General features: G+C 36.0%; 2 protein-coding genes across 4 annotated transcripts in view; both read left to right on the top strand.

The window, feature by feature from the left end:
• Nucleotides 1-5,416, top strand: part of LOC106142537 (TATA-binding protein-associated factor 172) — a 50,571-nt gene extending 45,155 nt beyond the window's left edge. Inside the window, exons 33-35 of the mRNA XM_060946767.1 lie at nucleotides 75-330; nucleotides 1,251-1,426; nucleotides 1,857-5,416. Of these exons, the coding sequence (XP_060802750.1) occupies nucleotides 75-330; nucleotides 1,251-1,426; nucleotides 1,857-2,106 (682 nt within the window). The 3' untranslated portion in view covers nucleotides 2,107-5,416. The remainder of the gene's footprint in view (nucleotides 1-74; nucleotides 331-1,250; nucleotides 1,427-1,856) is intronic.
• Nucleotides 5,417-6,692: 1,276 nt separating this feature from the next.
• The window catches only part of LOC106142613 (axin), a 67,386-nt gene continuing 61,446 nt past the window's right edge, over nucleotides 6,693-12,632 (top strand). For all 3 annotated transcript variants that reach the window (XM_060946850.1, XM_013344438.2, XM_013344437.2), the window contains exon 1: nucleotides 6,693-6,926. The gene's annotated coding sequence lies outside the window, so the exon portion shown is untranslated. The remainder of the gene's footprint in view (nucleotides 6,927-12,632) is intronic.

Here is a 12,632-nt window from a genome sequence, read left to right as displayed (position 1 = left end):
ACGCGAGTAACAGTTGGTAACTATTCTGGACTGTCTTTTACTTCCCCTATTGATGTCACCCCTTTATTTCCCAGACAACTCCTCCTGGACTGCGGCATAGGCACCACAACATCGGAAGAAACCGAGACAGTGGTCTCCCAGCACCGAGCGCTGATCTTCTGCCAGCTGAAGAAGATGCTGGACATCGTGGAGCAGGACCTGCTGAACAAGCACCTGCCCGGCGTCACGTACCTGCGGCTGGACGGCTCCGTGCCGCCCCACCAGCGGCACGCCATCGTCACGCGCTTCAACAACGACGTGTCCATAGATCTGCTGCTGCTCACCACCGCTGTGAGTGACGATCTTCTTCATTTTGCTCTTTGACACATCATCATCTCTCTGGAGAGGATCTGAGGTTCGCCTTTGACCGTGGTCTTGGATTGTGAGCCAGATGTTACACGCAGCGAGTCCTGTCTGATCTCCGAAAATTTATTTATTTATTTATCATAATAATACTATTATTGACAGGCTAGCCAAATGCGATATTAAAGCTATATAAACTTAATTTTGGTAATCAAAGTTAGTGATTATACGTGTGAATTCACTTAGAGTGCAAAGAAGAGGTGGATCTGCACAGTCAACGTCGCAATATTCCCTCACTGTGAGAGTATTGGTTGGCACACAAACTAATGTGTATTCTAAAAGAGTAAATAGTCCAAGGAGAAGGCATTATTGAACCTCCGCCTTACGCATTTTTAAAGGGTACTCTAACGGTTTGACCTTCGACCATTTGAGATCATATTTCCGACCTAATACTACACACAATTACGCGTCATTATCCCTCACGGGATAGACAGAACGATCAGTCTCGTAAAGTCTGAAAGGCCACGTTCAGCTGTGTGATATAATAAATTGAATTAAATTTATCGATATAAAAACATATATATATTTGTTCGTCAAAAGTACCCAAAACCGCCGAGCTTGCATGAATAGAGTTATGAATGTGGATGAAGCGAAGGAAGTATGCAGAGATCGTGGCAAGTGGAAAGAGGTAGTCTCTGCTTACCCCTCCGGGAAAGAGGCGTGATTTTATGTATGTATTTAATTCAGATCGAGGACTAAAGTTAGAATTCTTTTAGGCGATAGGCTAGCAGTCACACTATCTGGATTTCAATTCTCCATTATGCCATTTGGCAGCTGTATTTGGCCTATCAGCCTTGACTCTTACTACCCCGTTTATGTATGTATGTATGTATGTTTGGTCGTTTGAGGTGGGCGGGCTGGGGCTGAACCTGACGGGCGCGGACACGGTGATCTTCGTGGAGCACGACTGGAACCCCACCAAGGACCTGCAGGCCATGGACCGCGCGCACCGCATCGGCCAGAAGAAGGTGGTCAACGTGTACCGGCTTATCACCAGGGACACCCTGGAGGAGAAGATTATGGGGTACTCTCCCCTCCTCTTTTTGATATTTCGCTTTGCTCATTGTCCGTTCCACAGCGTTTATAGTTTTATTACTATTACTATTGTACGTATATCATGTTTCCCGGTGTGAAGCCAGGATTTCTTCGGCTTGCCCCTTCTACCAACGACCGAAGGTGGCAACAAGGACGTTCATTCGTCTGATAGGCCTCAAAAGTGGATGGTTTGGTTACACTTAAGATATGGGTTAAAAAATTTAACCGAATTTAAAAAAGCAGGATATCGATTGCTGGCGGTTCTCTTTTACAAAAGTAATTTAAGTTATTGGAAGAATTTTATTTTATTTATTTAGTTATTATTTAATAATTTTATTTATTTAGTTATTGGAAATTAAGTTAATGAAGGAATTTTAATACCACGAAGTTGACGTTAAATTTCACATCCCGCATTACAGGTTGCAGAAATTCAAATTGCAAACGGCGAACACGGTGATAAGCAGCGAGAACGCGGCCATGGAGACCATGGGCACCGACCAGCTGCTCGACCTGTTCCAGCTGTCGGGGGCCCGGGGCCCGGCGGACCCCAGGCCGGGCCCCAGCAGGTCCGTGCTGGACTCCCTGCCGGACCTGTGGGACGATAAACAGTATGAGGAGGAGTATGATATGACTAATTTCATTAAAGGCTTGAATAAGATGAGCGCTTAGCTCGCGCTTGTAAATTCCATCTTCTTGATTTGTGTTTAAGGTAATGAGTGTGTCTTGTCGTGTTACAATCACATCGAGTCGTTGATAGGTAGAGAGCGTTTTGACAACTGTATGCAACCAAGTTTCGAGATAAAATTTTCGCTCTGTTAACACTAAATGATTGATCCTTTTTTTTTTGCAACGCGACTTATTGTATAAAACATTTTTTGCTTGTAACTTGATGCACCTGACATTAAACAAGTTTAAAGCAGTATCGCCAATGCAATTTGGTAGTATTGTAACAAGTTTATAGGAGTAAGATTGCGAAAGAATCAGAGCGATAAGTTTAAAACTAGATTATATCACACCCTCTTTAATACCGTTTATCAGAATCATAACCATTTATTTGTGAAACTGTGTAAAATGAATTACAAACACGAAGATTCTTTATTAATAATACATGACTGATTTACCTTTAGTAAAATCGCCAAGTATCCTTTACAGGCATACAAATGTCAACTTAAAAATAAAATCTATTTTCGCTTTACAAAAGTCAGGCCAGTTGACCATATAAAATCGCTCTAGTTTTTGTAAAAAACAAGTAATTTTGCTAAATACCCAAGGCGTGATTTAGCATCTTGACAACGCTATGGAATTACACTAAGAAAACCATAGAGGCTTATTCGTTACCAATGGTTATGTCGAGTTTTTTTAAAAGATATTTCTTAATAGTGCTGTAAACATTTTTATTCGGCACGTCATAACGGAAATCTTCACGAGGCGGTAAAGCTTAATTCCCACCAAGAATTGAAACTTGCTACCGCTAAAATAAAGTTTAGAATGTAGCTACACATAGTATATACTTTACTCGTAGGTTTAGTCACAGACAGCTTTAGAAAGTTGCCTTATGTATCGAGTTTTAAGCCAAAGATAATAAACTAAGAGATCCGCAATTAAAACAATCTCTACAGGACTACTTTTAATACATAACTAAAGACAGATTTTATTAGATAGAAATCAATGAAAATGATGTACCTATGCAATAAGTTTAAAAATAGCGAATTAACAAACTATTTAAAATTACTCAAACTTCAGAAGAAAGTTATTGAAATCGTAAGGAACTCTTGGTTTATTTATTTTTTTATTAATATCTCGATTTTAGATTGAATCTTTCCATATAATTAATCGTAGGCTTAGTTAAGATAAAACAAAAATCGTAATACGTATGTTTTAGTGCACGCAAAAAAATAAATTCACTTTGTTTGTGATATTTAGATGTTACACTAGACTCGAAGCAGATTTTTCCATGTCCCGATTATTCATAATTATTCATTCAGGGTTTCAACCGAAAACACGCAGAGATGAGAGAGAGAGAGAGAGAGGTATTCATTAACAACAAATCTTTGCATCTTAATCAAACCTTATTAATAGTTTACCACTATTGAAATAAAATATTTTTCTGGTGTTATATTATAAAATTGCATACATATACATATATACATTTCAATGGGCTATCTACTTTTACTTTACAAAGTTTAGGCATTCAAATGCACTTAATCATACATAACTATTAAGTTTCAATGTACTCGTACCGCATCGGCAATGTTTAAACAGTTGGGAAATAATAGCATTACTTTTACGTCATTGTCACACTATATCACTCATTAAAAATGCTTTTACGTGATAGGCCAAAATGACAGAAATGGTAATATATTAATACTCCGATTTTTGTGGTCAAAACTATTAATGAGCAAAAAGAATGGCATTGCATAGTTAAATCATTTGTCTTTGCACAGATTTTATGATTTAAGGATAGAATAAGAATAAGCATTCTTACCAAACTTTGTAAAATTTGAATAACAGCTGCCGCAAAAGGGATACAATAATGGATGTAACAAATCTATTCCCAGTTCAGTTGAGTGATAAAAAATTTAACCTCTGCTTTGTAGTCTTGCTAGATAGGTTCATCTAGATTTGAATTTAGGCCAAGAAACTTCAGTAAGGGATTCATTCCCATGTCAAATGGATGGCTCAACATTTTGTCATCCAAAAATTAAATACTTATCTTTATATATATCTAAATTGGGTATAAAACTGAAATGCAGAAGCGGCTGTTATTTATTTTGTTAAGTTGGCAATACATTTACGAAATTAGTTTTAATTATAAATAAACCAAAACCTGTAGGTTAATAAATATGCTATCTACATCACTGACCTACTGTTATAACTATCTTTTACTATTAATTTTAATTAGTATAATTTTAAGTTATAACATCATAGCTTATATATGTAAGCAAATCGTCGATGGTCGAATGCGTGTGGTGCAAAAAGGTCCAGATTCGATTCCCACTTATGCTATGTTCCAATGCCCTTTTTCGAAGTTATGTACATTAGTTTGAATACTAACTGATGCTCTTACGGTGAGGGAAAACCATCGAGAGGAAACCCGCACATTCAGACAGCTGGATGTGTAACCATGATCGATCCAATACGGGTTAGCTTTACCTGCAAAGGTTACAGTGGTCAGACGGGAGTCGCTTCATGTAAAAACCTGATTCAACTAATCTAGGATCCATGGTCAAAGGCATATACCCCACGCTCCTCTCCAGAGTGGCGAGGCTGCAACCGGGACTAAAGCCAAGATGAAGGATTGTCTAAAAGCTATGATATAATATAACTTTCGTTTATATAATCAAAGTAGGTTCCTTGTTTAGTAATTTAAATACCTCAATTCACCTTCTTCGTCGATTGTATTGGTTTATTTATTGTAGTTCGTAAGCATGACAGTCATTGATATAGTCATTTTTGTAGATTTAGACGCGTCGATGCGGCGCTATCTCGTTTTTACTTTGCTATTTTGTACCTGTTAAAGTGAAACGAAAATAGCATATAAATAATAAGTTCTGTATCTCTTTTTTCAAATATAAATGTAAGTAGGAAAATATGGCATTATTTTTTTTTCTTTGAATAGTGATTTTTGTTTTTTTTTGGCATGATTTAATTTAATGATGCTATTGCATTATGACAGATTGATCTATTTAGCAGTGGGCCATGTTTTACTACTTGTGTGCCTGACGTGGGATTGGTTGCAGGCGTTATCTGTGTACAATCAACCAATGACATCGCTGTATTTTTTGTAAAAAACAACATGATTGGTCGTCGTCTACTCATCTCCACTTCTGTACACAACTTTTAATTTATGTCCAGCTCTGTCTGCTGCAGACCGTATTTTAATTTGTATCGACATCACTTTACGCTTGTCTTATGTTATTTTGTCAATTAATTGTATTTGAATTTTAGTTAAATCCAAATAAAGATTTTTTCCTAATTATATTGTGTTTCTTTCATTATCCACTTGTTTTAGTAGTTATTACTTTGACAACATCGTAAAGCCCAATGACTCATACATAACAAGTGGCAGAATTACTAGCCTATCGCCCAGAGAGAATCTAAAGTTCATAAACCACCTCCCCTTGATGGGTGTATGGGGGGTGACCCAGGTATATTCTGAGCTGTGTGTACAATGTGCACTGTAGGTAATATGGCGTATATTACCTACAGTGCACATTGTACACACAGCATACGAGTATATGCCTTCCTATGCACCAGGTTTTTTAAAAATAGTTTTGAATCTAAAATCAGCATACAACCACTGCTATCCTTTTAACACATCCCTATTAATATGATTATAAGGTGATTGCAAGTAGGGATGTCACGAATATTCGCATCGCATATGCGAATAATTCGCATCTTTTTAAATATTCGCATCGACATTCGCATCAATCGATGCGAATGTTATGCGAATGCGAATGAATTTATTTACGTATACTGTTATTATATAATTATTTTATTTTGTGTAGGTACAAAAATATTTATTTAGCTTGACTTAAGCTTTAAATTGAGTCAGACCCAATGGTTGACTGGTATATAATGCTTCTAGCATTAAGTCCGCCAATTGTACTATATCTACATTTTTATTTTGTGCAATGAAGTTTAAATAAATTAATAATGTTTAAGAATTTACATCTTTGTTCGCATGTGGACTACTACATGTGTACAGTTTTTTTCATACATATGTTGCAAAGTTAAAAAACAATTTCAGATAATGTGGCAGGCCGAGTTACGGGCGCAATCTTTTATCCCAACTACTTATTATTAAAAATGCAAGTTCATTTGTTTGTTTATTCTTCACGCGTTATCAACCGAACCAATCTTCTTGAAATTTTGCGTTCATACTAAGAAAAGCGTTTGCCTATTAATTTAGAGATAGAAGGACATAGGGTACCTTTGTACTTTTCAACCCGGTAAAATCATTTTCATTTTTAGATGGCGCTATATTCGCGCGTGTAGTTGACGCTTAATTCATGCGGGCGAAGCTGCGGGTAAAAGGTAGTATGAGATAGCTAATACATACTTCCCCTTGTTTTTATGGTAGGAAGGTATAAAATAAAACATTTTTATCAGTTTAAGAAATAAACATAAGTCAGTGTCATCTGTTACCAGTTGAATTTATGTTTCATTGTTCAACTGAAGTTCATGTTCAACTGAAGTTCATGTTCAACTGCGTGGAACGGAATGCATATTTGTTTCCAGAAAACGCCAGTAGATCTCGCTAATGTGCATCAACACCATGGCGTAGCTATGTCAATCGTATGAAAAAATTTTGTTTTATGTGTGAAAACGTTGTTTTATATTCATTTTTACATTAAAAGACTGGACTCAAAGTTATTGAAAGTGTCAACGATCGATTAAATTCCAAGAGTTATTGTTGAAAGTTGCAAGTTTTGTGTGTGAAGTTGTAACGAACTCTGGGATCACTTGGGAATTCAGGTGTCAACGAGGTAAGAAAACGAAGCTTATTCCAAGATTACGACTTCTATAATTAACGCTACAGATGCTAATAGCCATTTTTTCGCGTATGAACTCCATAATTAGCTTAGGCGCGTTAGATAGAAACACATCAAAATGTACAGGTAATAGTTAAAAATAATTCACTTTCATGGAAAGGTTAGGATGTTGTCCGAATTGAAGCTTCTCTAAGCCTCTCTTGTTTCTCAAAGAATAACATGAATAGCGAAAGTAATATTTTTGAATTAATACAACTTTGCCATAACTTTTTCAAAGTTTTTGTTTACCAACTTACTGATGTTGAGAGTAGGTACAGGCTACTTTTACATGTGTATTGTAGTGGAGATGTGTAATGTTGTTTACTATTATAATACAAAACAGGTGAAAACCTTTGTGAAAATGAAACACATTTATAAGTGATGAGAAAGTATTTATTGATTTACTTTAGATAAGTTCTTATTTTCATGTTTCAGTTGAGAAAAACTTAGCTGTAAAGTAATAAATACTCTACTTTAAAATTCAAAAATCAAAAACTGTCAAGAAAATATCAAGAGGGAAACTTTTAAAGTTTAGTTTCCTGTCAATTATTGAGACTTATATGGTTACATGCAAGATAAATCTTTCAAGCCAATAAACAATAGAAGTCAATTAATTCTAAGGCATTGCCACATATAAAGTGTGGCATTAGAGAAAAATTGCTTATCAAGGAAGAAACAAAAAAAATTGTTAAGAAACAATAACTCCTTAAATTTTTTCCAAAATTGTAACAACAGATCATTTTCATATAATTATTAAGTTGTATTTAATTAAGTAGTATTTCATTGTCATATGTTAATTCACATAATTATCATTTCTTTATCCCTTACTAAGGCTATATACTTGGGATTTTTATTTAGGTGATGGGCTAGCAACCTATCACTATTTTAATCTGAATTCTATCATTAAATCTAACAGCAGAACATAGCCTATCTGTCTTTCAAGACTTTTTTTTTTTTTTTTTTTATATACGGGACAAATTACACAGATTGAGTTAGCCTCGAAGTAAGTTCGAGACTTGTGTTACGAGATACTAACTCAACGATACTATATTTTATAATAATAATAAATACTTATATACATAAACATCCAAGACCCAGGCCAATCAGAAAAAGTTCTTTTCTCATCATGCCCTGGCCGGGATTCGAACCCGGGACCCCCGGTGTCACAGACAAGCGTATTACCGCTGCGCCACAGAGGCCGTCATTTGACAAGATCCATTGACCATTCTGAACCAGATATCAATCAGCTGATTGATATTTGGTTTAGAGCAGTTTCACGTACAAAAAACATGCTGTAATTAAATTGTTCACGTTACAATAACTCTCTCTTCATTTTATGTTTGAAGTTGCTATCACTCTTTCTTTGAGTGGGTTAACTGCCGAGTAAGAGAAACGGGGACAATAGGAGAATGTATGTCTTTTCAATTTCTGTGAATCAACCCTGCTTTTATGAGAGTCAGGTAACAGTGGATAATGTGATTTGCAATGTAGCCTTAGTTATACTTTTCTTTAGAATATTATTGTGACCAATTGTGGATTTGGTCATCATTCATTTTCCTTTTAATTGACAAATTACTGAAATGTATGAAACATATAACACATCTTTCTTTTTATCTTTTGGAGAAAACTGCCTAGAAAAAAGTCTGAAGCGGCCTATTCAGCTGGGTTGGGTTAGTGATGAAATTGATATTCATATAGTGACATGTGGTAGCTCAGCACCTAAAAGAAGAATACAGAGTTTATTAGCATTTCCCTTTATTCACTTTTACAATCTGCATGGAAAGAGAAGCAGCTCACTGTGTTTTCTACATGACAAATCTCAAATGGAAGCTTGCACTAGATGAATGGGCCTTTAGCTCCCTTTAACAATATCCATGGGACAAGTGTGGGAAGTTGGAAGTGACAGCATGGCTCAAGTCCCAGAAACCACATAGTACATAAATATATTAAATTATATGAATTACTAGCTTTTACTCGCTGCTTGGCCCACATGAATTTAGCATCATCCAAGAAATTAAAGCTACCCTTTACCTTGTCCATACTTATCTCATTGCATGCAGAATTTAATGCAGATCTTTTCAGTGGGTTAACTGTGAAGAGTTTACAAAGTAACTCACTTTGGCATTTATAACACTAGTATGGACTAGCCATTTTTAAATTGAGCAATCAATTGTTAAATTACTGCACTCCGCGAATGTGTAAACTTGGCTCTGCAACATTTCTCAAAGCAAAGTCAATAGCAAAATGTCTTACTGTCTGCGTTCATTGGACTAGCCATAGTAAGTAGCTGGCCTCCAACAGAGAGGGGCAATCAGCCTCATTCCTCAGCTACGGCCCTCACACCTGATATTTAAAAAAAAACTCCTTTAAGTTCATATGTAATTCGCTTTACACACATTTTCATAGACAATGTAAACAAAATACGAAACATAATAAAAAAGCAGATGTGTAATCAATCCCTATCTTTAAAAAGAGAGGTTCGCAACAATCAATTCCCTTTGTGCCGACATCAATGGACGCGGTGGCGTGTCGTACCTTTGATCTCGCCGCCCTAGGAAGACGCGACAGAGCTCACAACGCCACAGACTATAGAGAGTACAGAAGTGTTACTATATCCCTTACGATTATTTTTATGATAGATTGACATGAATGCTCATGTAATAATTGTTTTACACAAATTCACATTCAATGTATAGGTTTTTTACCTTTTTCTTTTAACGTGAACAACTTAAGCATCCAGTTTTTAAATTATATTTAGGATATGTTTAGTTAAGCCTAAAAATTTTTAAACTAATTTTATTTATGTTCGTCATTGTCAAATATTATTTGGTAAGATTTTGCTTACGCCAAACCTATTAAATTTTTGAATCAACAAGACCATAAAAAGTAGAAATATGTCAATTTTTTCTCTCTTTCTCTCAGTGTGTTTCCAGTCCAGTCGCAACCTTCGCTACTATCCTTCGAGACCTTAGGTCTATACAAACTTGATAAGTTTTTTAAATGTTCACATGATTCAATTACGAACCAACTCGACTTTAACCAACACACACACAGCGATTCAAAATGTAAATGCTATTACCTACATTTTATATATATATTGTACCTGCAATCAGGAAAATAATGATTTTCATCAGCATGACATGTTGAAGTGTCACTCAGTGGGATTGTCAAAAATGGCTGGTTATCCGTCTGTACTCTCGTTGTTTTCTAACAGAGAGTTATACTCTAATACCGCCCTGCGCCCACGACGACCTAAGCTTACTGAAGTACTGCTTTACTCGAAAAAGATTTCATGTTTTGTGACTGGATTTATGCATTTTCGTTTTTTTTTTTGATCTGCCAATGTTTCCCAGGAGAACCATTGTAGGTTTTCTTCATGATTGGCGTGAAAAGATTTCTTAATGGTTGCCATATTATAAGTGGTATATCCTTGCTTGCTAGTTTCTAGTGTTGTTGACTTCCTAAGCTAATTTTAGAAGAGAGAAACTAATTAATATTTTTAATTTATTTCCTTAACTATATCACCGCGGGACAAATCTTACGTCTCAACTTTTTATGCTCTATTATTCCCAAAGTTTTTGAATCATTTGACTGTGGCAAAAATCACAGACATTCATGTAGCTTGCATCTTTCGTAGGTACTTTATTTTCATACAATTTTTTCTCCGTAAACAGATGTAACTAAATATTTAGGACACAAATGCTACTGTATAAATAATACTACCGCTGAAAGCTTACCGCTTTTTTTCTGTAGGTTCTTGCTATCATATTTTGATAAGACCTCGTGTCGGTCAGCTAATACAGCATTTTATCAATGGCCTTTGAAGGCCCTGATGGCGAAGCAAATAATTATCTCTTTATCTATTTTTGTTTATGGCAGGTTGTCTCGCGAAGTATTTCGTGGAAGTAAATGATATAAACAGGATGATCTAAATATTGGTCTGCGTAACCATCGGATTGCCTAAACATCCGGTAATAAAGCGTATGAATCAACGGTGAATTTAATTATGAAACCGCTACCAAATTACGCTTAAATATTTATAAATTTAATAGATTCGTAGGTGGTACAATTTATTAGGAAATCGGAAACGTTGAATGGGGATAAGAAAGTTTTTTTAAGATTTCACAGACCCACGAAGTTTGCATAATACATGTCCCCTTAGCGCCATAGAAAAGTCGGTAATACTGTTCTTCAGTTCAGCCAATGACGAGGGGCGGGTCAAGTAGAGGAACAGTTGTGACTGTCTACAGTGCTTCCTTTGCCTGCATTTAAGCCGATAAGTGAGATTTAATACTCCTTTCTTTTTATCGTTACATCGTCAAAAGAAGAATGGATGGTCCTTGAAAAATTCATTGTTGAATTGAGAGGGGAATTAATTCTGAAGAATAGGGTTTATTTTTTAAACAGTTTAAAAATTAATGAATTAAATCTATTTGGGATAAGAAACATCTACTGCTCTTAAATAAAACTGTTCAAAAGCAATGTCCAAGTATGAACAAACTAGAAGTAAACATCCAGAAGCGCCGGATCCCAATCACGAAATATAAAAGTTGGAACAAGATGCGGGCCTCCACACTTTCCATGCTTTTGTAGTTGTCGATCTTTCTGTTTCTGACGAAAAAGTTGGAAACACAAATAGTAATTTAAGAAAGCCCGTGGCTTAATTGAATTGATAATGCCTGTCACTTGGTCCGCTGTAAAACGAAATCTGTAAAGTAATACACTAACACTGTTGATCAAAAAGCCGATGGTATGAGGTATGAGGGGATACATTTTTGTATACTTTGAATTTTTAGGCCAGACTAAGTTAAACACATTCAAATTGGAGCAATAGTTTTGGTGTGCTGCGATACAAACACGGCCAAATAAAATTCTTAAAATCACACGCAATTGATGCAGCATCTAAAATACTTTTTCATAAAAAAAGTACTAAGACCATATGCTCATTAGCTGCTTACCTACCCAAAATATTCTCTTAAGGCTCAAGCGAATAGAAATGATATCAAAAGAATTTTACGTATTTATTTCAAACAAGAGAATCCCAGAAGACATAATAGCCTCAAATGAAAGCAAACCAACCATGTTTATGATAAATTAATTAGATCCAGCACAATCACACACCGCTTTGTGCAAACCGGAACGTAGGGACCATAGACAAATTGCTGGCGCACAATTAATGGCCACCTGGCTCGTCGCTAATCGACCGATAGAATTAAATGAACGGACTGCACTAATTGCCGGTAAGACAAAGGGGCAAACAGTCGCCTTTGAGCCCGGCTTCTAGTGTCACTCGAAGTGGCTAGTGTGCGTCGACAAAGCCAAATCTGATACTTCATCCGCCATGATATTGAATGCAGCCAGAGAAGCAATCGAGGCGGTCTGCGACGCCGAATAATGAATTGATAGTCGTATGCTGCTTGATGGAGCTTGTCTTTGCCTTGTCTTGATTGTTGACGTATCCGGTTGCCGTTTCTAACACGAGCGTTATGTTACTTCTATATTTATAGGTATTGTTTCAAAGGTCTTGCAAGGAATGGACAATTAAGCTTGTTCGGTTAAGAAACTTGGTTAGTGCGGAGATTTATTGTTGAGAGTTGTTCTAGTGACTAAGATACATATTTATCTGATTTATATTCTTAAAAAAAAGGACTTATAGGTCAG

The sequence above is a fragment of the Amyelois transitella genome, chromosome 12 (assembly GCF_032362555.1).
Source record: "Amyelois transitella isolate CPQ chromosome 12, ilAmyTran1.1, whole genome shotgun sequence".
Classification (NCBI taxonomy): Eukaryota; Metazoa; Arthropoda; class Insecta; order Lepidoptera; family Pyralidae; genus Amyelois; species Amyelois transitella.
Note: the sequence above shows the minus strand (reverse complement) of the source record. Positions and strands in the feature narration are given on the sequence as shown.